The sequence below is a fragment of the Spinacia oleracea genome, chromosome 3 (assembly GCF_020520425.1).
Source record: "Spinacia oleracea cultivar Varoflay chromosome 3, BTI_SOV_V1, whole genome shotgun sequence".
In the NCBI taxonomy this organism is placed as follows: Eukaryota; Viridiplantae; Streptophyta; class Magnoliopsida; order Caryophyllales; family Amaranthaceae; genus Spinacia; species Spinacia oleracea.
The window spans coordinates 45,044,407-45,070,749 of NC_079489.1; the positions used below are offsets into that span (position 1 = coordinate 45,044,407).

The following is a 26,343-nucleotide window of genomic DNA, read 5'->3' on the forward strand; positions in this document are numbered from 1 at the left end:
ACAAGTAATCTCAAATTACTCAGGTATTGAGGATTTAGTGTCTAATAATTTTAATGAAATTTACTTATGACAGATTTTCATCTCTTACAGTAAAGTTTCATAGGTCTGTCCGATACTAGTCTTCCCAAAGTATGTATCTATGCAAATGATTATGACATTGCCATGTCCACGTAGTTCAAGAAACAAAACTACTAGTCATCTTGCATTCTAGTCGTCTAACGTTTTCTATGCGTCCATCTTTATAGAAAACTCCGACCAGGGACCATTTTCAACTTTTGACATTAAAGTTCATTTGATAGACATTTCTTAGTCACAGGACTGGTCCTGACAGTCTATCTTGAATATATCGTCAAATTGAAGGGACTCGTCATTTAATACTAAACCAAGATTAAATGGAATATGAAAACACATTTCATATATGATAAATGTTCAACCCCAATGTTTTACAACCATGGGCCTCAAACCCATCTTTAAAACAGTTCATAGAATTCAAAGCTATCCTTGATTTCCAGTGCCACAATGTGAGTGTTGTATTTCACTTGTTGCATAGGTTTAGTTATCATGCTTTGCCAATCTTAATATCCTTTTCATCGAATGTTCTTCGAGATAGATGATAAGATCTTTTGAGTATGTTTATTTTTGTGATCTAGTCTTTCTAGCTACAAGAGTGGTTCTACGCATTTTGCAATGAAGAACTATCAAGTCAGCAGACATGTGATCTACCCAAGTTCAATGAAGAACTTATTAACATAAACAACCCTGTTTTATTGCTTTTCAGGCAATAAGTACTTTTACTTCAACTGTTTAGGTTGCTAGTGATGCTTTGTTTGGATTTACTTATCCAAGCAGTTCACAGATATGTGGAAGTCTTTCCAGCTGTACCTTAGAACATAGAAATTAATATTTAATTTCCCTCGCAACAACTCATAGTCTCCAATCCATGTTGCCATTTGAAAACACGATGCTCTATAGCTCGTCCTTGCCAATGGTTAACTCCAAAGGGATCTTGCTTGATCCTTTGCCAGTGTTTATGCGTTTAGCATCAATATTTAGCATATCTTTATTTCTTTGAATCAAGAACTATTCCTATGTACCTTTTCAAGTTCCATAAGTTTTTCTTGATCTCAATCTACTTGATCTTCACTTAGATCAATAGAGATTGGTATATGTTCGTTATGCCTAAAGCCATACGATATATTTTTGGCGATCCTCATATTATATCATACATGATAAATTCTTTTGCAGAATAATTCTCAATCATGTAACTTTAGCTCATTCAATTTCAGTAGATACTGAATCCAGCTAAATTCTTAGACATATAATATAGGTTAGGAATTTTATTTAGATCCTTTGATGTTTAACTTAGTAAATGCTTATACATAGTTCAAACATTATTTACTTAGATTTATTCACATGGGTCAAATATCTCCAATGGAGTATTTCGTGTTTGATTTAGTAAATGCCATTACTTAATCCAAAACAATATCATAAGATCTTTGTAAATAGATCTTAATACCCAGTATGTACTAAGTTTCGCCTTGGTCCATCATTGATGAATAATTTCAAACCTAACTTATTAGCATTTGAATGTTATTTCACAAGAGAGATATGTGTGATACACATAGGACCAATTGAGTTTTATGTACTCCCACTAAACTTCTTATATATCTATAAGAATCATGTACATTTTATGAAACTAATATACTTATTAGCTTCACTAAAATACATTTCTAATTCCCAATTGCTTGCTTAAATCTGTACTTAGATTTCATAAGTTAGCTTTCATTTTCAAGCATTTATTTGGATCCACAAATCCTATGACATACAATGTACACAGCTTCTTCCAACATTTGACTGAGGAAGATGTTTTGTCATCCAATTGCCATATGTACCAATATGCAATCATTGCTTGAATTATAGACTTGAGCGTTACGATTATGCATGAGGTTTCAACACAATCCACGCCATGAATTTGCTTGTAACCTTTAGCAACTAATCTAGCTTTGTGTTGTGAACACAATTCCATGTTTGATGGTTTTTATCCTTAAAACAAACTTGCAACCAATAGGTGTGAAACTATTCTTGCAAATCAACAAAATTTCAATTTTGTCATCAAAACATTGAGTATGTTTTATGGCCTCTAACCATTTAAAACATTTGAGTCTATATATGGCCTCTAACCATTTTAGGGAATCTGGGTTTCGTCATAGCTTTCTTACAGGTCACAAACTCATTAATCTACATGATAATAGTTTGACTGCAAGTTGTAGGTTTCTTCGCTATCTGATAGAAGAATCTCATAGCTTCAGTGACCTGAACTCCGTGTTTCTTCACTATCCAATAGAAGAATATCATAGTTCCAGTGACTTGAACTCTATGCCTACTTGAGTATAGAACATCAAACAAATAGAATATCAATAGCCACTTGAAAGTCCCTTGAATATTCTGTTCTCCTTGAAGCACTTGTAAAGTCTTCTAAGAGATGTCTATTCTTTAAAGCCACTTCTAAAGTCCTTAAAGAATAAGTTCAGATTTTCTGAAGCACTTCGAAAAGCCTCCAGAATGTCCGTTTATGTTTGTTGTTCGCCTCGAAGACTTTCGAGGTCTATTTTCTCCCACTTGTCATTTTGGAAACAAATCTCCAAAAGGACATCATTTCGAGCAAACAAACATTATGTTCTCAAAAATTCGTGGTAGAAACAATACCCTTGTGTCTCATTTGAATAAATCACAATGAAACATATATCTATTCTTGGGCCTTAGTTTGTCGAATAACAAACACTAAGCTCCCACTGAGTTTAGTAACTCTCTAGATATATATTATGAAAAGATATTCTGAAATTACTTTTCAATATCTTTGACGAATTTGGTTTAGTTTGGTGGTAGTTGAGCATTTTGTTTTAGAAATTATAGGAAAAGTCTTTATGATTCATCATTGATTGAATCAAGTACTAATTGACTTCAATCATTCCAACTTAGATATATCATATCTTATGGAGCTAGATTGTGAAATTACAACACACAATCATTGATGATCATTTTTGTTCTCAAGTAATCATCAACATGATATAACCTAGATCTTTATGATTTCTTGCCAAGTGGATTTTATACTTCTGAATCTTTGAACTAGCCAAACAGATTCAAACTTATATCACTTTGAGTAGATAATCAATATTCACTCAAATCTAGGTGAAATAATAAAGTCATAAAATCTCTTTCTTTAGCTTTGAACTCTATCGTCTAGGAGTTCTAACAATAGTTCATATCTTTTGTTACTTTCAACAAGTAAGACTAGCTTGTCTTGAATGATCTAGAAATCAATCAACTTTCAAAAGTCCATCAAAATAGAGCTTATGAATGTTAACTTGTTGATATGGTCTAAGCAACAATGCCAAAGATTAGTAGAACTCAAATCAAGGGGTTGATTTGAACCTAGTAAAGTTTTTATTGTTAAAGAGTTGTTTGTTTTTAATCAAGCATATTGACTGAACCCGTAAATGACTATTTCATTCAAATAAACAAACACACATTGTTTTTGTTTTTCTTGAATATGAGTCTTTCTGTGTTTGAAGCAGAAATTTAGGTATGCTGATTATGGAACAAAATAGCTATTAAGTTCCAGCATTTGAAAGGACTTAAAACAAACTAGATGACCGTACAACTAATGTAGCATTGCCATGCTTCATTTCCCACTTGTAGGTCATTAGTGTAGCCTAGCTTCCATTGTTTGAGTTATTACTGAAGTAAGAACCTCAAGCGGTATATGATACCAAGGAAGTTTGATTGCTAGGTCACTTCTCTTTACACATAAACTTATAGGTAGAAATGGAATCGTAAATTCCTTTTATTTGTTCCTTGTTTTCCTATTTCTTGTACCATTTCTTATAGTCTTAAGAATTGAATTCTCTAGTGTTGACTTCTATACTTTGTTAGACATGTCCAATGTCACTCCAACAAGGTTCTTTACCATTTTAATTTATGTTGAATATTCTATTTCAACTAGATGATCTTACCAGAAGCTTCTAAAGTTCTCTAAGCATCGATCTATTCGAATGTCTAAGGACTAGACTCATTCGAGAATTAAATGGACAAAGATATTAGGTTGTTAACCATTGGTAAAGATGAGCGTTTAAACTCAATGCTTTATGATCTCAAAACTACATTGTATTTTGAATTCACAAGCACCAATCGGTTTGCCATTCAACTTTGATATCGAAAACAACCATAAAAGTCGCTAAAAGAAACGTACATTTTAAATTGCTCATTTTCTCTCATTTCCGTGAATCGTTCTTGGATTCACTACCAATCGAGGAAATTTACTGTTACCTTTCTAAAAGGATTTACTGCAGTGCAAGATATTTAATTATAACCAATAATTAAAACATACATTGAAGCATGCAAAGTCTAAACATTTATCATGAATAATAACTTGAAAATTTAAAGCAATCATGCAATTCAAACAAGTTATTAGCATTTTATTCAAATTATGTGTTCCGACAGGTGTGAATAAAATGATTCCAAGATCCTAAAACCATTGAAGAATTAAGCACATTATGTATTTTGACTCAATTCTAAAACATTTTAGGTAAGCAAAAACCTTTTTGCTAATAGTCTAGAAACTACTCTTGGTTGATAGGTACGTCTAAGAATTTATTAGGTAAACCTATCGATTTTGCCACGACATAAAAGGACTCCTTACTTATATCGTTGAGTTTCACCAAAACTAACATGTACTCACAATTATTTGTGTATCTTACCCCTTTAGTATCGATAAGTAACACCTCACTATGGCGGAAAACTATTACGAAGATCGATGTAAAGGATATCCAAGCAAGTGTTATTTTGGCATGGCACCTTTTAACTCAATTTTTAAGTTTGGAACTTAAGGCTCTTACTATGTTGGTTAGATTTTAAGTGAACTAAAATCCTTAATCATGCAACATAATCAAGCCACAATCTCATACATAATTAAGACATATTTAAAGCAATAAATAACTTAAAGCATGCATAAGATAAATGTGATCTAGTATGGCCCGACTTCATCTTGAAGCTTCAATTTCAAAGTCCGTCTCGAAAATGGAAACTTCGTCTTGAATTTCACCGTGGGAGGCGCCATTTTCTCCAAATAGGATAAGCTACAACTATTTGATGGTACGCAGACCATATTTGAATTGAAAAACAATTTTGGTACTTTAGACCAATTACATTCAAATTAATGGTACGCAGACCATATTTTCTATCCTATTTGGGCCATACTAGTCACTTCATAAACTGCAAAACAGTACATATACAATATATACCATTCATCCATTCATTATCATGAATGGCCCACATAGTTGGTTAGTTAAAACACATTGTATGCATCACATAAATATTTGCAGCAATTAATCAAGGGCACCAATAATCTACAAATTATTCAGTCCTTATTAATTCTAATCAAGTTGTTTTAACCTTAAGGATTTGTAGACCTAATCAAGAGTTTATGACTAAAAGGGCTCCCACTTAAACCAATAAATTCATATGCTTTACTAATTTTAAACATAAAAATGTATTTCTAGTCTAACCGGAAACATACAAATTTAATTAAAATTTAAAGCTCATATAAATTTATAATTGAATCCACATATTTAATTTATTTTCAGTCGTATTTAAATTAATTCATGATTTTAATTTTTGTAAAATAATTAGAATAAATGAAATTTATTATAATTATAATATTCAAAATTAAAATCCAAGAAAACAATTTAAATTATTAATTTTAAAATTAATTAAAATTACATAAACTGAAAATTTCAAATTAAAATTTTAAAACGATCTAATCGTAACACAAGGTACGCAACTTCACCATGCAACGCACAGCCATAGGCCACACGCACGCAGCCATCGCTGGCCATGTGCGCGCAGCCTATGTGCTGCGTCGCATCCATCGCTGCACACCATCGCAAGGCGCCTCGAGGCACGCTTGGCCTCTGGCTCGCTGCGCGCGCCTGCCCTCGACGCACGGGAGCTTGCGCTCGCTGCTCGAGGCAGTGCTCGTAGCTTGCGAGCAAGCGCTCGCTGCGCGCGAGCGTTCGTCGCTGGGCATAGCGCTCGTCGCACGCGAGCTTGCGCTCGCTGCGCGCAAGGCTTCGCACGTTGCGCGAGGCAGTTGCGTCGTGGCGCAGCTCGCCTGCTGCCCACACGCGACTGTCGCTGCCTTGCTCTCGCCCTTGCCCACTCGCCCATCGCACATAGCACACGACACAAGGCAGGGCTGCTGCCTTGTGCTCGTGCACCATAGCCTTGCTCGCTGCATTCGTACCGCATGGGCGACGAGCTCCCTTGCTCGTCGTCGCATGCCCGCACTATACAACACCCCTTAAGGGTAACACGTAGCGTCCATTGCTTTGTGCGTGCAAGTTATATGAGCGAATCGCTTAAAAATTAAAAATTTTATTTTCAAAATTAATGACAAATTAATAAATCATATTAATTTCATAATTTTAGGGCGAAAAATCGAAAATTTATTAATTAATTGATTTCCGATTAACATTGATTCAAGTCTAGGTCATAAAAATTTAAAATTTAACATAAATTTACAATTTTTATGGTGGTTTTTAATCATAGGTATCTAATTAAATTATTAATTAATTATGAAAATCAAATTAATTCTAAATTATTCCAATTTTCAACAAATTAATCATAATTACAAATTAGATTGCATAATTAACAAGGCTAGGCATTCAAACTTGTTAAACATATACATCTTAAATTTACAAACTTTTGCGTTCGAAAAACTAAAACCTCCGAAAAGTCATAGTTAGGCTTCGAATTTGGAAATTCTGGGTTTCGGCGAAAAAACTTTTTTTGTCAAAATTTTAGAATGCCTTTTACATGCGGAATTGACTCAAAATTCACTCAATTTGGTTGAGTAACGAATATTCTGCCGAAAAACTGCGTACATATAATTAAATAAACGCAATTTGCAATTAATTAACAATTACGAAAATTAATCACCCCTTTTCATTTCTAGCAAATTTGTATAATTTAACCATGTTCATGCAATTAGATTATGAAAATAATAAGAGGCTCGTGATACCATTGATAGGTTATGATACATATGACAAAACATAAATCATGCGGAAAAACCTTAATGCCATGAAACATATTATTTACACATAATCATTTAGCATAGTTTAGATGCATACACTTTGTTGCGTGCCCTCCCTAGCTGCGCCCGAACCGAACAAGAACAAGTCTTTAGGACTCCAAGTGTCGTCCCTCCGTAGATAGTCCACAGTACGTCCGGATCCGCCTCAAGTTAGACCAACTAGAATCGCCCTTAAGGTTACTAGGAAATTCGGTTAAGTGTTTGCAAGTGTTTGGCTTATTTTTCTTTCAAAACTTACCCTTAGAATACTTCAATCCCATGTCCATAAGTTATGACCCTAGGCCCTTATTTATAGAGGTTTGGAAAGGGAATTAGAATCCTAGTAGGATACGATTTAATTAAACTTAGAATCCTACAAGGACTCTAATTAATTAAATAATCCTTTTAGGAATAGGAATTTAATCATACACCAAATCCTAATAGATTTAGGAATTGTGCATGGACACAAACACACACACGCACGGAGCCACGAGGGCGCCCACGCGTGCGTGCGCTTGGCCCACGCTACGTAGCCCACGCTACGCAGCCACGCCTTGGCGCGCTGGGCCTGCCTTGCGGTGGGCCTGGCGCTGCCATGGGCTGTGCGTGTTGGCGTGCGTCTTGCTTGCTGGGCGATGGCCCGGCTTCGTGTTGGGCCTTCGTCTGGCAGGCCTCGTCCGATGCTAATTCGTACGATACGCTTCCGATTAAATTCCCGGTTCCAGAATTCATTTCCGATGCGAACAATATTTAATATTTCCGATTCCGGAATTAATTTCCGTTTCGAACAAATATTTAATATTTCCGTTTCCGGAATTATTTTCCGATTCCGATAATATTTCCGATTCTGACAATATTTCCGTTTCCGGCAATATTTCCGATTCCGGCAATATTTCCATTTCCGATAATATTTTCCGATACGTACCATGTTTCCGTTTCCGGCAACATCTACGACTTGGATAATATTTATATTTCCGATGCTATCCATATTTCCGTTTCCGGCAATATCATCGTTTTCGGAGTATTCACTTTCTTGTGACGATCTCAGCTCCCACTGAAACCAAGATCCGTAGATTTCGAATATCCATAGATAGAGTATTTAATGCCATTAAATACTTGATCCGTTTACGTACTATTTGTGTGACCCTACGGGTTCAGTCAAGAGTAAGCTGTGGATTAATATCATTAATTCCACTTGAACTGAAGCGGCCTCTAGCTAGGCATTCAGCTCACTTGATCTCACTGAATTATTAACTTGTTAATTAATACTGAACCGCATTTATTAGACTTATCATTGAATGCATACTTGGACCAAGGGCATTATTTCCTTCAGAATGTCGTTTCCAATAAGCAGTATGTCGTCAACATACAAGACTAGGAATGCAATTTTCCTCCCACTGACCTTCTTGTATACACAAGATTCGTCCTGATTCTTGATGAAGCCAAACTTATTGACTGCTTCATCAAATAGTTTATTCCAACTCCTTGATGCCTGCTTTAGTCCGTAGATGGACTTCTTAAGCTTGCATACCTTTCCTTGGTTCTTTTGATCGACAAAACCCTCCGGCTGTGTCATGAACACAGTCTCTTCAAGAACACCGTTCAAGAAGGCAGTTTTGACATCCATTTTCCATATTTCATAGTCATGAAAAGCATCAATCGCAAGGATTATCCGAATAGACTTAAGAATCGCGACTGGAGAAAAGGTTTCATCGTAGTCAACGCCGTGAACTTGCCTGTAACCTTTTGCTACCAATCTAGCCTTGTATATGTATACAATTCCATCTTTGTCTTTCTTCAACTTGAAGACCCATTTGCTTCCGATAGGTGTGAACCCATCCGGCAAATCAACCAAATCCCATACTTGAATTTCAGACATGGAGTCTATTTCAGATTGCATGGCCTCTAACCATTTAATGGAGCTTGGGCTCGTCATAGCTTGCTTGTAAGTCAAAGGTTCATCACTATCCAATATGTGAACATCTAAGTTTTCAGTCAAGAGGACGCCTGTCCATCTGTCCGGCTGAAAAATAGTTCTATTTAACCTACGAGGGGCAACAACGTTTTGAGGAACTACTCCCACTGGCTCTTCTAAAGACCTTGGAGGTTCATCAACTTGAACTGCTTCTAAAGAGTTCTGAGTTCGTTGTTCGTCTCGAATCTCTTCGAGGTCTATTATTCTCCCACTTGTCAATTGGAAATATGATTTCTTTCCAAAAAGACACCGTCACGAGCAACGAATACCTTGTTGTCTGACTTGTTGTAGAAGTAATACCCCATAGTTTCTTTTGGATACCCAACGAAGAAACATTTGTCAGATTTAGGTTGTAGCTTGTCCGAAATTAATCGCTTGACATATGCTTCGCAACCCCAAATCTTCAGAAAAGATAACTTTGGAAGTTTCCCAGTCCATAATTCGTATGGAGTCTTTTCAACAGCTTTTGACGGAGCACGATTCAGTGTGAGTGCTGCAGTTTTCAACGCATGTCCCCAGAACTGTAAAGGAAGTTCGGCCTGACCCATCATTGACCTGACCATATCGAGTAAGGTCCTATTTCTCCGTTCCGACACTCCATTCCATTGAGGTGTCCCCGGAGCAGTCAATTCAGAAAGAATACCGCATTCTTTTAGATGGTCATCAAACTCGTGGCTAAGATATTCACCTCCTCGATCCGATCTTAGAGCTTTGATTTTCTTGCCATGTTGATTCTCTACTTCATTTTGAAATTCTCGGAATTTCTCAAACGATTCAGACTTGTGCTTCATTAAGTAAATATAGCCATATCTACTGAAGTCGTCCGTAAACGTTATAAAATAGCTGAACTCACCTCTAGCTTTCGTACTCATAGGCCCACATACGTCCGTATGTATTAGCCCTAGTAGTTCGCTTGCTCTTTCTCCCACTTTTGAGAAAGGTTGCTTTGTCATTTTGCAAAGTAAACAAGATTCGCATTGATCAATCTTCTCTAAGTCGAATGATTCTAGAATTACTTTCCGTTGAAGTAATTCCATGCGCTTTATGTTTATATGGCCTAATTGACAATGCCACAGAAATGTGAGATCCGAATCACCAGTTTTAGCCTTTTTGGTATTTATGTTATAAATGTGTTTGCTCGTATCTAGCACATAAAGATCGTTTTCTTGTTGTGCTGAACCATAAAACATTCCATTCAAAGAAAAAGAACAACTATTGTCTTTAAATTGAAAACTAAAACCTTTAGAATCCAAACTTGAAACGGAAATGATGTTTCTGGTGATACTAGGAACATAGCAACAGTTTTCTAGTTCCAAAACAAACCCACTAGGCAAAGAAATAAAATAAGATCCTATGGCTAATGCAGCAATCCGTGCTCCATTTCCCACGCGTAGATCCATCTCGCCTTTATCAAGCTTTCTACTTCTCCTTAGTCCCTGTGAATTGGAACATAAGTGTGAGCCACAACCAGTATCTAATACCCAAGAAGTAGAATTAGCAAGATTACAATGTATAACATACATACCTGAAGGAGAAGCAACGTTTCCGTCCTTCTTCTCTTCCTTTAGTTTGGGGCAATCTCGTTTGTAATGACCAATTTCATTACAATTGAAGCATTGCGATGTAGATGGAGAACGATCCTTCTTCATCTTCTTCTTGGATGGCGCCACTTGCCTTCCTGAAGTAGATGGAGATGCACCCTTGCTTTGGATCTTCCCCGGAACCTTTTTCTTGATTTTCTTACTCTTTACTTTTAGCGATGCTTGCTTATCACTTACAAAGTCCAATTCGTACTGATGAAGCAAGTAAATTAGTTCACTAAGAGTATTCTCCCTTTTCTTGGAGAAATAGAGTAGTTTGAATTTCTTATAACCAGGGTGAAGAGAATTCAAAAGTATTCCCGCAGCTGCAGAATCTGGGAATGGATCACCAAGTAACTCAAGCCGGTTGAGAAGCCCAACCATTTTCTTTGTAGGAGTTCTCATTGGCGTCCGTTCTGTCATTTCAAGAAAAAATGACCCTTTCCCTTGCTTTTTGTCTTTCGACGTCAAAGCAACAACCCAGTGGAGCGTTAAGCTTTAGATCCTCAAATGAATTTACCAATTCAAAAACATTTTGGTCGACATGTTGACTACCATGTTGGAATCTACCACGACATGTATCCCTAAGATGCCTTAGGAGTGCCCATGGCTCGTATTCAACGAACCTTGCACTCCAATCATTGGGGATAGAGCCAAGAATAAGATCCATCACTAGCGACACGTGGCTTGCCCACGTACAGTGCTTTTCTGGAGTCATATCCTTTGAGTAATAGCTGGGGATGGGATGGTCAACTACATATTCAATGTTGTTCCACCTAAGGACTTGCCGAAGCTTCCTCTACCAATAAGGAAAGTTCGATAGGTTCAATTTTACATCCAGAATTTCAGTTACTTTGAGTTTTGTTTTGATCGCGGCCATATTGATTACTACAATCGAAAAGAATTTGCAATAAATAACCATTCATACAATTCAATAACTTTGAAATAAAAGCAAAACATGCAATCATTAAAGCTATTAAAACATTTCATTCATGCAAAAAGCAAAAACATGGTCCAAAATGAATGAAACGATTCCAAGACCCCAAAAGTCCTAAATCCTTAAGCAGCTTTAGCATGTCTTAAGTAGTTTAAGATTTTAGGTAAGCAAAACCTATTGCTAGTAATCTCCAAATTACTCTTGGTTAATAAATTAATGTCATAATTTATCCCATTGCCACAACTTAATGCCATTGTTGTTTGAGTTCTAACCACAATCAACGTGCTCCTTTAGGACGCCTTACCACCTAAGTCAACTAAAATAGCACCTCGCTTTAGCGTAAACCTACTATCTTAGATCCCTAGATTTTTATAAGTGTTGATTTGGAAGGCAATTTTTTTAAAAACTCAATATTACTTGGACCTAGTTGTTTCTATGTTGGTTCGATTATTTAGTGAACTTAAAACTAATCGATTCATAGGAAACAACCTGTTCATGCAAAGCATAGATACATTCATATATTCACGCATAATATATATATTAAATTGCATAAATAATTGGTGATCTAGTATGGCCCAAAACATCTTGTCTTGAAGCATCCAATCTTCATCACCTCCTTGTTAGCTTGGCATCGTCTTGAATCTTCGTTCAAATGCTAACTTAAAGTTCTAAACTTAGAAATACTTCAAATAATAAAATTACATCAAAATTTCCATGGTACGCAGACCATATTTAAAACTTTACATTCAAAGATAGAACGGTACGCAGACCGTATTTAACTATCCTAAATTGGCCATACTAGTCACTTGGAGTACCTGCATTGCATAAAATATATATTCTACGCATTCATCCATTTGTATGCTAAAACGAATGGCCCATGTTAATATTCAAGTATTTACGTGAATTAATTAAAATTCACGTTCACAGAAACGCGTCCTAAAAGATTAATCAATTTCCAAATTATTAATCCTTAGACTTTATTCTAATTAAAATTGAATTTAATTAAAATAATGCGACCTACGAAATAATTAAAATAATTATATCATTTTAATTTCATTTAGTGGCTCCCACTCAAACCAATAATTATTCCGGATAATTAATTATGAAATATTAAATTAAAACTCGAGGCCCGGCCCAAGCAAATAAAATATTAAATAAAATATCCCGTTTGTTATTCCAGTAGGAACACGCACAAGAGGGGGGGGGGTGAATTGTAATTAGAACTTTGATAAAGTTTCTTGCGGAACTTAAGAAACAATCAAGAAACTGAGAATAGAGAAGACAATAACAACAATTGTGAAAACTTCTTGATACTAATCAAGAAGAGAATTCTTTTATTATGGTAATGCCTCGATTACAATAATCTCTCCAACACAAGTTCCTCTCAAACTCGTGTTCCTCACAGTAATCTACTTCGATTACAACTCCTTAACTTCTCTCTCTCAGACTTAAACTCTAAGTCTAAACAGGATAACTCTATCCTTACTAATACAAAATATAATTCGTGTTTGGATAACTCTAGATATTAATAATGCTTTTGTGAGGATATAAGAAACTTAGGAACTTTGAATTAACTAGGACACAAACTGTTTTAGAAAATCTTAGACAAAACGTTTTTAGGAAAGCAAAAACTCTCAGAATGTTTGTGTACTTTAAACCAAAAACGATTTCCCTTTTATAGTGTTTATCCTTAGGGTTAGTTCCCTTCAAAACCTCAACTGCTAACTGCCAGCACTTTGGTCTCCACGTCCCTTGACTTGAGGAACAAGGGGAAGACCACTTCCCACGTTCAGCCATGAAGCAGTTGGAGATTTGACTCAATCAAACCCTAAAACATTTCTTTAAAACAGATTTTATTTATCTACAAAAACTTAGGAGTATTTTTAGGAAAATAAGTTTTGTTTAAATAAAATAAAACGTAAATCTATTTTATATTAAATATGCAAAACTTGTTTTTATTTATGAAATGTTTTCCATAAAAATCGCTTCCAATAAAATAAATGGCCTAATTAAATCATAAGTTCCTTGAGTACTCTATATACCATTAGCATAATTAATATTTACATAAAATTCTAAGTACAGTGGACTACCTAGACTTCATGTCTTCCCTTTGTCTGGAACTTGCAACTCAGAAGCTTCAGACGTTCCAGCCAAGGAACATTGATGAGTTCCTCTCTAGCTAACACAGGAACTCTTGGCTATGAGTCTGTAATAGTTCTTGTGGATATTCGGAACTCTTGATATGTAACTGTGTTGCTCCTCTTGTGACTTCAAACTGGAACAGATACAACTTCCATCTCTGAAACTCCATTGACTGTTCCAAGTGTACCTCAGGAACTTCACCAGTTTATTCAAGTTCCTATCCTAATAGAAACTTGGGCATATGCCTGTTCAAAGTCATTTAGCAACCATAATCAGGAAGTTTGCAATATGTGTGTGTCATCAACCAAAACATAGGAACAACAATATTCCCCCTTTTTGGTGATGACAACACTTGCAAACTTTTTACAAAGAGAGTAAGTACAAACAAACAAGAACTTATACAGACTATTGTGAAACAGAACATAAAAATTGAAAAACAGAAGAGAAAGATTAGAGAGAAGAAAGAGGAGCACCCTTGGCTTACAGAGAGATTCAGAGAGATTGATTCAGGAACTGGATTGAGTGTGCCTTGGAAGTTTGCACCCATGACTTCCCCCTGTTGACATCAACAAAAAGCATAGCACGAAATATAGCCATTCCAAACACAGTGCCCCACGATCAACGTTTGGCAAGTTAAGCTAGCCTCAAAGTATTAAACTAACTCATACAATAAATTGAAAGCAAGCAGTAATGATCAAGACTAGAAAGCATAGATATGTGTAACCAAGCAAGTCAAAATAAGATGGAACAAATACCCAAGTTTAAGAATTATACAAACCGAAAGCAAAAAAAAATTGTTCCATGGCAAAAGATAAAAGAAACATGGGATAGGGTGATTTAGGCTTGGGATGGGGAACCAGAACCAGCAGTTTCTTCTATCACAGTCTCCTCAAAAGATTCCAGATTGTTGATCTTGGTGAGGATTGTGGCACGAGTTGCATTGGCTTGTTCTGAGTAGTGGTGAAGATCGTTTTGGAGAGTCTTGACACTTGTAACCAATGCACCTATGTGGGCCTGCATTGAGCTAATCCTGTGATCTGTTCCCTCCTGTAGTTCCACCAGACGAGCAACTGTTGCCTTTAGCTCCAATATCTGATCATCCTTTGTGTTCCAGGCACCCCCATGATCTTGAACATGTTCCTGTTCAGATGGAACACAACGAGCTTTGGGCTTTTTGGAGGATCTGGGCGTCCTTTTTCTTGGCCTAACAGTTTCAGGCAGTTCCTCTTGATTCAGGGGAACAGCATCCTCCTCTATGGGCATCTCCTTGACATCTCCTTCCTCATTTATTTCCATGAAGACAGGCCCTCTTTTCTTGTTCTCCTTCATTGCTACCCTCATGCTCTTTCTTTTTCCTACACTCTTCCTGTTCCCTCGAGGTAAAGGGACCTCTATTTGTTCGAGTTCCTCCTCCTCCTCCACTTCTTCTTTAACTGCAATTCCTTCCTGATCTTCCTCATCTTGTTTCTCTTCCTTTCCAGCCCTAATGACTTTACCCTGAACCACTTTAAGATTTAACAGATGGAGCATTTCAAGTTGAAGGATTTGGGTGGATTTTAAGGGAATCACAAAGTATGGGCTAAGGTCAACTGAGAAGCTTTTGAAGATTTCTGTGAGAAGGGAGGAGTATGGAATTTTGAATTTGGGGATACAGGTGGATAAGTGTTTGATCATGATTGCAGGAAAGTTTATGGGAATTTTCCTTTCTAGACAATACATGAGACATGCATCAAACAGACTTGCTATGTTCCTTTTCTGAGTTCGAGGAACTACACCTCTCCACACAATATTAAACAGTAATTTTTGAAGAGGTGAAAAGCAGTTGTGTGAGGTGGAGGTGGATACTTTAGAATCTCCTCCAATGGAACCAACTATATCTTTCTCATCTACATTATCTATGGTCACTGTGATTTGACCTTTGAGCCACATATCAAAACCCCTATTGGGTGTACCAAACAGCTGTTCCAGATAAGAGGCATCAAATTCGATGCGAGTTCCATTCACTTTACTTGAGCATACATTATCAACACATGCAAAGTTCTTGCAAAATTCTTTCATAGCTTCAGGAATTAAGGGGGATTTGGCATAGGTACTCAACAGACTTACCCACTTTTGTTGTTCAAGGATTTCCATCAACTCTTTAAATTTCGTGGCTTCACACCATGTTGAGTTGATTGCGAACCCCTCGACCAGATTGTTTTCCTTTGCAGTGAGTTTCTTGGACCCTTTTACTTCCCCCTGAGTTTGAGCAATCTCCTCTGTTTCCTCGATGTTTTCACCAGAAGTTTCCACTCGTCGTTTTTTGGATTTTCTTGTGGAGGATCTAGGGTTTGAGATTGGGGATTTCATTTCGATGTCAGTGTTGGTTTGTTCCCCCTGAGTGATTGCGAGCATTGGATTGTGGGATCGAAGAGGAATTGGCGATTGAATGGGTGAGGTATCCATGGGAACAGGTGATGAAGGGTTTCTCTTTCGTTTGAGGGATGTGAGATCAGTGTTGTTGCTTGTGAGAACCATGGTTGAGGTTTTTTATTTTATAGGTGGAAGGAGAGGTGATGTCAGTGGAGAAGGCGTGTGAGAGAGAGAAAGGGGGTTGCATGGATTGATTGTGGAAAGTGAAGAGTTTCTCCTATTTATTGCCAATGGAACCGTTCCAAACATTCTTTGAATATGGGTATTCGGTTTTTAATTAAAAAAAATAGATAAAAATAAAAGGGAAATAAAAAATTGTGTTTGACTTTGACTTGCTTAATTTCGTATCTCTGACTTAACTAGTTTGAAAGGAACTGCTTACCTTGCTCATTTGAAGTGTGAGTGAATTTGCCACGATGGTAAGCTTCAACTATGTTTGCACACAAGATTTTGTGTTTGTAATAGTCTATATGTACCATGATTTCTGCTTTTGCCTTAGAGGAACTCCAATTTGGCAATTACCTTAGCTTGATCATTCCGAGTTCCATTCTCATTTTCTCATGTTTCTCTCTGTTCAAAGGCTTAGTTAAAATATCAGCAATTTGGTGATCAGTTTGGCAAAAGTCTAATTTGATCAAACCTTTCTCAACATTATCTTTAAGGAAATGGTGTCTGATGTGGATGTGTTTGACTCGGGAATGATGAACCGGATCTTTTGAAATACAAATAGCACTAGTGTTATCACAATAGATAGGAACACAATCATAGATAATACCAAAATCTCTTAACTGTTGTTTTATCCATAGAATTTGTGAGCAACAAGCTGCAGCAGCTACATACTCAGCTTCAGCTGTGGATAGAGCAACAGTATTCTGTTTCTTGGAACCCCAAGAAACCATGCATGGACCTAGGAACTGTACCATACCTGATGTGCTTTTTCTATTCACTAAGTCACCTGCATAATCAGCATCTGCATATCCTCTTAGCTCGAAGGATCCACTTCTTGGATAGTAAAGGCATAGGTCATCAGTTCCTTTGAGATATCTTAGTATTCTTTTCACTGCAGTTAGATGGGACTCCTTTGGATTTGATTGAAATCTTGCACATAGTCCTACACTAAAAGAAATGTCAGGTCTACTGGCTGTTAAATATAATAGAGATCCAATCATACCTCTGTATTTTGTTTGATTCACACTTTTCCCATTTGGATCAGTGTCTAATCTGGTAGCAGTTCCCATGGGAGTGTGATTTACTTTGGCTGACTCTAGCTCATATTTCTTTAGGAGTTCCTTCACATACTTTTGTTGGTGTATCATGATTCCCTCCTCGGTTTGCTTGATTTGTAAACCAAGGAAGAAGTTGAGTTCCCCCATCATACTCATTTCAAATTCACTGCTCATCAAGCTTGCAAAATCCTTGCACAAATTTTCATTAGTTGCTCCAAATAATATATCATCAACATAAATTTGAACTACTAACAAGTCAGTTCCTCTAGATTTTAAGAATAAGGTTTTGTCTATTCTACCTCTTTTAAAATCATTTTGAAGGAGGAACTTTGATAATCTCTCGTACCAAGATCTAGGGGCTTGTTTTAGTCCATAGAGAGCCTTATCTAATTTGTAAATGTGATTTGGAAATTCGGGATTTTCAAATCCAGGGGGCTGTTCCACATACACATCTTCCTCTAAGAAACCGTTTAAGAAAGCACATTTAACATCCATTTGATAAAGTTTAAAACCCATGAAAGCAGCAAAAGCAATTAAGATTCTAATGGCTTCTAATCTAGCAACAGGTGCAAATGTTTCTTCAAAGTCAATGCCTTCCTGTTGATTATAACCTTTAACCACTAACCTTGCTTTGTTCCTTATGATTGTTGCATGTTCATCTTTCTTGTTCCGGAACACCCATTTTAGCCCTATCACCTTCTGGTGCTTTGGTTTGGGTTCCAAGTGCCATACCTTGTTTCTTTTGAATTCATTTAATTCTTCTTGCATGGCAATGATCCAGTCAGCATCTTCCAGAGCCTCAGTGTGATTTCTTGGCTCAAATATGGAGAGGAACGCGTGGAATGCGCAAAAGTTCCTTAGTTGTGACCTTGTCTGAGTTCCTTTTCTGATGTCACTCACAATGAGTTCCATTGGGTGGGACTTTAGATGCTTCCAAGGTTTAGGTTGAAATTGAGCTACTGGTGTTGTGGTATTTTCGTCAGTTCCTTCTATGACCTGAGTTCCCTGTTGGGGTTCCTCTGGTGTTGTTTCTGGATCTTCTTGGTTTTCTGCTTGTTCCTCTAGTATGGGAACTTCTTGATTTTGTTGAGCAGTTCCTCTTGCTGTGTGTTTGCTTATTTGGAACTCCTCATCATTTTCTGCAGCACGAGATAAACCAATCTCGAAAAATTCTTGTTCCTGTGCTATGTCAGTTTTGTTAGATTCATCAAATATTATATGTACACTTTCCTCAACACACATAGATCTTTTGTTATAAACTCTATAAGCCTTGCTATTTAAGGCATATCCTAGGAACACTGCCTCGTCGCTTCTTTCATCAAACTTCCCCAAGTTCCTTTTTCCATTGTTGTGGACAAAACATTTGCTCCCAAAGGCTCTAAAGTAAGAGATGTTGGGTTTTATACCTTTTAGTAGCTCATAGGGGGTTTTGTTTAGGATTGCTCGAATCATAACTCTATTTATAATGTAACAAGCAGTATTGACTGCTTCAGCCCAGAAGTTCCTAGGCAAGGAACTGGCTATTAGCATGGTTCTTGCCATGTCCTCTAGGGTTCTATTTTTCCTCTCAACAACTCCATTTTGTTGTGGAGTTCTGGGAGCTGAGAAATTGTGGTCCATACCTTGTTCCTTGCAGTATTCATCGAATTTGTAGTTTTCAAATTCTGTTCCATGATCTGATCTTATATGGATCAGTTGATGACCTGTGGTTTTCTGGATTTTCTTTGAAAATGTAACAAACTCATCAAACGTTTCATCCTTGCTTGTTAGAAATATGACCCAAGTAAAGCGAGAGTAATCATCAACAATAACTAATACATATTTTTTCCCACTTCTGCTTTGAATTCTCATTGGTCCACATAAGTCCATATGGATGAGTTCCAATGGTTTTGTGGTGCTTACCAATTTCTTAGATTTAAAGGAACTTCGGACATGCTTGCCTTTTGCACATGCATCACACACTTTATCAGTTAGGAACTTGATTGAGGGGAGTCCTCGAACCAGTTCCTTTGATCTTAGTTTGTCAAGCAACGAGAAACTAGCATGTCCAAACCTCCTGTGCCATAGTAGGGAATTTTCTTCAAGGGCACTGAGGCAGGTTAGATTGTTCCTGGGAACTGTATTGAGATCCACAGAATATGTGTTCCCTTTACGAGTTCCTTCCAAAATAACCTTCCCAGTGTTATTGTTTATAATTTGACAGTTTTCAGAAGTAAAACTTACAGAGTTTCCTTTGTCACAGAATTGAGAGATGCTTAGTAGACTGTGCATCAAACCCTCGACTAAAAATACATTTTCAATGGCGTAGGAACTTGACCTTCCAACTTTTCCAATTCCAATAATTTCTCCTTTCATGTTGTCTCCAAAGGTCACAGTTCCTCCATTGTAGGCTTCTAGTGAGAGGAATTTAGATTTGTCTCCTGTCATGTGTTTGGAACACCCGCTGTCGAGATACCACGAGCTGTTCCCCTTCACTAGAATCTGTAAAGAGATCAAAGGTTAGTTACAGGAACTCGGGTTTCCTCGAGTTCCTTTTCAACTATAACTTCAGACTTCTTAACCCATTTTTGTTTTACATAATTTATGTTTCTTTGATCCTGTTCCTTCATCTTGGAACACTCAGTACTTATGTGACTTCCACTTCCACATGAGAAGCAGACTTTTACACTAGGAAGATCCACATACTTCTTCTTATGACTATTTTTATGGTTAAAGCCCAATCCTTCTGTTCTCTTAGATTGAGCATTCTCAATCCATTTGGGAGGAACTTTAGGTGGTTGTCTCTGTGCCCTGGCCATGGATAGTTCCCTTTCCAGTTTCTCTTTTTGTTCCTTTGTGGTGATCAGATCTTTGTTTAAATTTTCTAAGTCGATGTTAAAAATTCCCATGTTGATTTCCAAGGATTTTGTAGGATCTAAACTTAAATTAAACATCTTATATTGACTGAGTTGAACTTGTAGAAGGATGTTTTCATTTCTAATTTTTTCGAATGACTCATTAATAGAGGTATTTCTATCTAGTAATTCAAAGAACCTGCCTTGGACATCAGATCTAATATTGTTCAGATAATTTATGTGGTCTTTACTGAGTTCCAAGGCTCTATCACTTTGTGCTTTTAATATACTTAGCTTTTTGTAATCATCTAGAGTTTCTAGCAACAGTTCAATTAGTTTTGACTTTGAGAGACACTGAAGAGTGGAGGAACTTACTTCTTCTGATGGAACTTGGTCAGTTCCTTCTGTTCTAGCCATAAGGCAGAGATTTGCAGTTTCTTCATTTGGTTGTTCCTCATCGTCTTCTGAGTCTGTTGCTTCGCCCCATGCAGCTATCATGGCCTTTTTGAAGTTTGGTCTGTTGAAGGTAGACTTGTTAAAGCGATCTTTGACCTGTTCCTTCCCTTTTCCTCTGGTCTTGTCGTTCTCCCACAGAGGGCATTCACGAATTTGGTGATCAGTTTCTCCACATTTGAAGCAACCTTGCTCAGTTTTGGAACTAGTGATTTTCTTGGCAAAGTTCCTTCCTTTCTGGTTTCCTGGTTTGAAGTTCCTATAGAGCTTTCTCATTCTTCTGACCAGCATGGCAGCCTCTTCTTCATCTGGTTCAGATTCATCGAGTTCCTCAGCCTTTAGAGCAAGTCCTCGATTTCTTGAGCTCTCGGGAACAGCAGCTCCAAGATGCAGTTCGTGTGTCATCAAGGAACCAGCAAGTTGTTCAATGTTGAACTTGGTGAAGTCCTTGGTCTCAAACAGTGCAGTGACCTTTGTTCTCCAGCGATCATCTTGTGGCATGCTTCTTAGTATTTTTCTTACCTGTTCATCTGTGGGAATGATTCTACCAAGAGAAACTAATTCATTGGTTATGTTAGTAAATCTAGTGAACATTTCTTGAATAGTTTCTTTTGGAAGCATCTCAAATCTTTCATATTTAGACATCAAAAGGTCAATTTTGGAACGCTTAACTTCATTAGTTCCTTCGTGGGTTACTTGAAGTAGTTCCCAAATCTGTTTTGCGTTCTTGCACCCCATGACTCTGTTGTGTTCATGAGGTCCAAGCCCGCAATGCAAGATTTTGACAGCCATGGCATTCATCTCATATTTATCAAAGTCTTCTTTAGAAAATTCAGACATTGGTTTAGGAACTACCTCGTTTTCAGCATTGGTCTTTGTTACCTCGAAGTCTCCAACTTCAATTACACGCCAAACTTGGTAATTTTCAGCTTTGATGAATATCTCCATTCTATTCTTCCAGTATGAGTAGAACTTGCCATTGAACATAGGTGGCCTTTGTGTCGAGTAACCTTCTTCCAGTTTCTCTTGTGAGTTCATACTTTCAGGAACTTGACTCAAACAGGGTTTCCTGTGTTTTGGTGAGTACTGGCTCTGATACCAACTGTTATTCCAGTAGGAACACGCACAAGAGGGGGGGGGGGGTGAATTGTAATTAGAACTTTGATAAAGTTTCTTGCGGAACTTAAGAAACAATCAAGAAACTGAGAATAGAGAAGACAATAACAACAATTGTGAAAACTTCTTGATACTAATCAAGAAGAGAATTCTTTTATTATGGTAATGCCTCGATTACAATAATCTCTCCAACACAAGTTCCTCTCAAACTCGTGTTCCTCACAGTAATCTACTTCGATTACAACTCCTTAACTTCTCTCTCTCAGACTTAAACTCTAAGTCTAAACAGGATAACTCTATCCTTACTAATACAAAATATAATTCGTGTTTGGATAACTCTAGATATTAATAATGCTTTTGTGAGGATATAAGAAACTTAGGAACTTTGAATTAACTAGGACACAAACTGTTTTAGAAAATCTTAGACAAAACGTTTTTAGGAAAGCAAAAACTCTCAGAATGTTTGTGTACTTTAAACCAAAAACGATTTCCCTTTTATAGTGTTTATCCTTAGGGTTAGTTCCCTTCAAAACCTCAACTGCTAACTGCCAGCACTTTGGTCTCCACGTCCCTTGACTTGAGGAACAAGGGGAAGACCACTTCCCACGTTCAGCCATGAAGCAGTTGGAGATTTGACTCAATCAAACCCTAAAACATTTCTTTAAAACAGATTTTATTTATCTACAAAAACTTAGGAGTATTTTTAGGAAAATAAGTTTTGTTTAAATAAAATAAAACGTAAATCTATTTTATATTAAATATGCAAAACTTGTTTTTATTTATGAAATGTTTTCCATAAAAATCGCTTCCAATAAAATAAATGGCCTAATTAAATCATAAGTTCCTTGAGTACTCTATATACCATTAGCATAATTAATATTTACATAAAATTCTAAGTACAGTGGACTACCTAGACTTCATGTCTTCCCTTTGTCTGGAACTTGCAACTCAGAAGCTTCAGACGTTCCAGCCAAGGAACATTGATGAGTTCCTCTCTAGCTAACACAGGAACTCTTGGCTATGAGTCTGTAATAGTTCTTGTGGATATTCGGAACTCTTGATATGTAACTGTGTTGCTCCTCTTGTGACTTCAAACTGGAACAGATACAACTTCCATCTCTGAAACTCCATTGACTGTTCCAAGTGTACCTCAGGAACTTCACCAGTTTATTCAAGTTCCTATCCTAATAGAAACTTGGGCATATGCCTGTTCAAAGTCATTTAGCAACCATAATCAGGAAGTTTGCAATATGTGTGTGTCATCAACCAAAACATAGGAACAACACCGTTAGCCCAAATTAATGCAAATACACGAAGCCCAACGAATTAGACGATTTAAATAAAAAGTCCAATTGCTTGATTGGGCTAGGCTTGCGCCCAGCCCCGCCTCGCGTGAGGCCCAAGAGCACACGAGCAAGAGCTCGCGCACCCCGCCCCATCGCTCGCGCGCGCGCGTCCCCGCAGCGATGCTGCCCTGCGCTGCGTGTTGTGCATCGTGAGCGCTCGACGTCGCAAGGCTTGCGCCTCGCTTCGTCGCAGCCCCGCAAGCTACCTCGCCTGCCCTTCCCTCGCCCATCGCGCACGAGGCACGCAGCATCGCTGCTGCTGCCCGTGTCGCATGGCTCGATCGCGCACAATGGCCTCGTATGGCTCGACGAGCCATACTTCCACCATGCTCATGTTCGTGTTTTTGGTTCGTAAAACGGACCAACTTAATTAAAATTTAATTTAATTCACGAACTTGCATTAATTTTATTTTCGAAAAAAAAAGTTACGATTTAATTTTCGAAAAACAACGATTTTTAACGATTTAATAAACTTTAACGACAATCCAATTTCGTAAAATTAATAAATCAAGGGCTAACAATATTCAAACTTTCAAGAACGATCGAATCAACTTTAAAGTTTGAACTTTTAATTAATAAAATCCGAAACTTTATATCGTTCATAAACAATTAAATTTCAAATTATTAATAATTTGGTTTAAGTGCGATTAAAATTAACGAAACCATTTAAAATTTTAATCCAATAATTTTTAAAATTAGCCACTGACCCATGAAATTATACCCCCTTCCCCAATTAACCGAATTATTAAACCAAAATTAAATAAAATTCAATTAGGGTTGCAAATTTTACGAATTGGGGAAAGGAAAAATTAGGGTTTATACTTATCGGAAAATTTTGAAATATTTACCATAGATCAAGGATGTACTCAGCAACATTGTGTCAAAATTTCAAGAAATTCCGAGTAGTTTACGTCGACCTTTTAATTGAATTACTGTCCGACACTTTTAATTTTTAATGAAAAATTAATAAAAACGCCCAAAGCACGATACTTCGAGGCCTGTTTTCGCAATTCTATTCTCATGAGTTGATCTTAGAAAATCGTTTTCCATCAGATTAGGGTTTTAAAAATCGAAAAAGCGAATATTTTTTATTTCGGAACTACCAATTTCGCAATTAATCCCATAATTCGAAAAAATTCCGAAAAATCAACAAAAATTCCAAAAATTTCGACAATGCAAAAACAATAATAATCATGCTAATTCATGCTTTGAATACATAAGGCTCATGATACCACTGTAGGGGAATACAGTTAAACATAATAACATGTGCGGAACAATCCCCAAAGCCAGGAAACATGTATAAAGCACAGATTAAGCAAACTTACATTCGAAGCGTGTTTTCCACAATAATCTGTCAACGAACACGAACAAAGAACTCCACTTGTCGTTCCTCTACTTGGTTCACCGACACGATCAAATCCGTCTTGATAATCGTAGCTTAGACAATTGATCAAGATACTTTGCTTTTGGGAAGAACTCACTTGGAGGCACAGAGAGAATTAGGGTTCTCTGTGTCTCTAGGGTTTGAGCAATATGAATTGTATGTTTGTTGGAAAGAGGATGTAAGGTTATATCATTAACCTTACTAACCGACCAAGAAAGAAGCAAGGCCGGCTAGCAAGCCGTGCGAGCCAAGCAACACGGACACACGCCCGCGCCCAGCGACACACTGCAGGCCGAAGCCCACAGCGCGCGCGCCGAGCAGCTGGGCCGTGGGCCTTGCTCGCTCGTCCTGCTGTGCGCTAATGCTTGTTGTTGCGTGCTCGCGCCCAATGGGCTTGCCTTGTTTGTTCGCGAGCTTGCTGGCTCGTTGGGCCTTGCACGCTTACGTGCTTGGCTCGACGGGCCGGCAACTCCGATGCCCTTCGTATTCGCGATTTAATATATTTCCGATATATTATTTATCGTTTCGTATACGACGAATCACCGTCGTACGATACGATTTATTCGTGTCGCCCAGCTTACGAATATTCGCGATACGATATACGATTCCGACAAAGGTCGTATCGTATAATATGTTTCCAACTAATTCCCGAAAAGCTATTAAATGAATTTCCGATTCATTTAATCCGGTGATCTGTTACGTGTCATTGGTGTGACCTTGTAGGTTCAGTCAAGAGTAAGTTGTGAGTTCAATATCCATTAGAACTCACTGATCGGAAGCATTGCTCCAGCTAGTTGTTCCGATCACTTGATCTCACTGAATTAATTGTTCGCAATTAATCTGAACCTTGGTATTAGACTTAATGCACCTTGGGTGAAGGACATATTTCCTTCAGACCAACCATCTGGACAACCGCCCGTTGAGTGCTGGTTTTTCGAATAGATACTTGAGAGGATCCGCTTTGCTGATCACATGTATTGTATGGGAGAGCATGTAGTGCCGTAGTTTCTTTGTGGCCCAAACCAAGGCGATGCTGAATTTCTCGAGCTGACTGTATTTGGTCTCGTACTCGATCAGCTTTTTGCTTATGTAGTATACGGCGTTCTCCTTGCCTTCAATTTCCTGGGCAAGCATAGCCCCCACTGCTGAATCGGTTGTTGTGAGGTAGAGCCTGAGGGGAATCCCTGGCATGGCTGGCTTTAGTACGTGTGGGTTGGAAAGGTAGCTCTTGATTGTTTCAAATGCATGCTGACAGTCGTCATCCCACACCTTGGGCTCGCTTTTTCGGATCTTTCGAAATACTGGTTCACAGATCATTGTGAGTCTTGAAATGAACCTGCTGATATATTGTAGTCTGCCGAGAAAACCCCGAATTTCTTTTTCCTTCGTTGGTGGTTGCATCTCGAGTATTGCTTTGATTTTTGAAGGATCAACCTCTATGCCTCGAGAGCTGATAACATATCCGAGTAACTTGCCTGACGTATCCCCGAATGCACACTTTTGAGGATTGAGCCTCATGTTGTATTGTCTGAGCCTGTTGAAAAAATTTCGAAGTACCGAGGTATGCTCGTGCCGTTCTTTGGATTTGACAATCATGTCGTCGACGTATACCTCAATTTCCCTGTGAATCATATCGCTCATGATGGATGTGGCTGTTCTTTGATAAGTTGCTCCTGCGTTCTTTAGTCCGAACGGCATAACTGTATAGCAATATGTACCCCACTGAGTGATGAAGGTTGTCTTCTCCATGTCTTCCTCTGCCATGGGAATCTGATTGTAGCCTGCGTACCCGTCCATAAAAGAGAGTAA

The 26,343-nt window shown here is 37.6% G+C and overlaps 1 protein-coding gene across 2 annotated transcripts; it reads right to left on the reverse strand.

The window, feature by feature from the left end:
* Positions 1-13,135: 13,135 nt before the first annotated feature.
* LOC130470309 (uncharacterized) lies at positions 13,136-16,654 on the reverse strand. 2 transcript variants are annotated; one of them, XM_056840237.1, is made up of 2 exons: positions 14,248-16,654; positions 13,136-14,008 (listed from the first exon to the last, which is right to left on the reverse strand). In XM_056840237.1, exon 1 carries the CDS (start codon positions 16,278-16,280, stop codon positions 14,601-14,603), a length of 1,680 nt encoding a protein of 559 aa, XP_056696215.1. In that variant the 5' UTR covers positions 16,281-16,654; the 3' UTR covers positions 13,136-14,008; positions 14,248-14,600. The 2 variants fall into 2 exon arrangements, with proteins under 2 accessions (XP_056696215.1, XP_056696214.1); XM_056840236.1 differs by having other exon boundaries at positions 14,237-16,654.
* Positions 16,655-26,343: the final 9,689 nt, after the last annotated feature.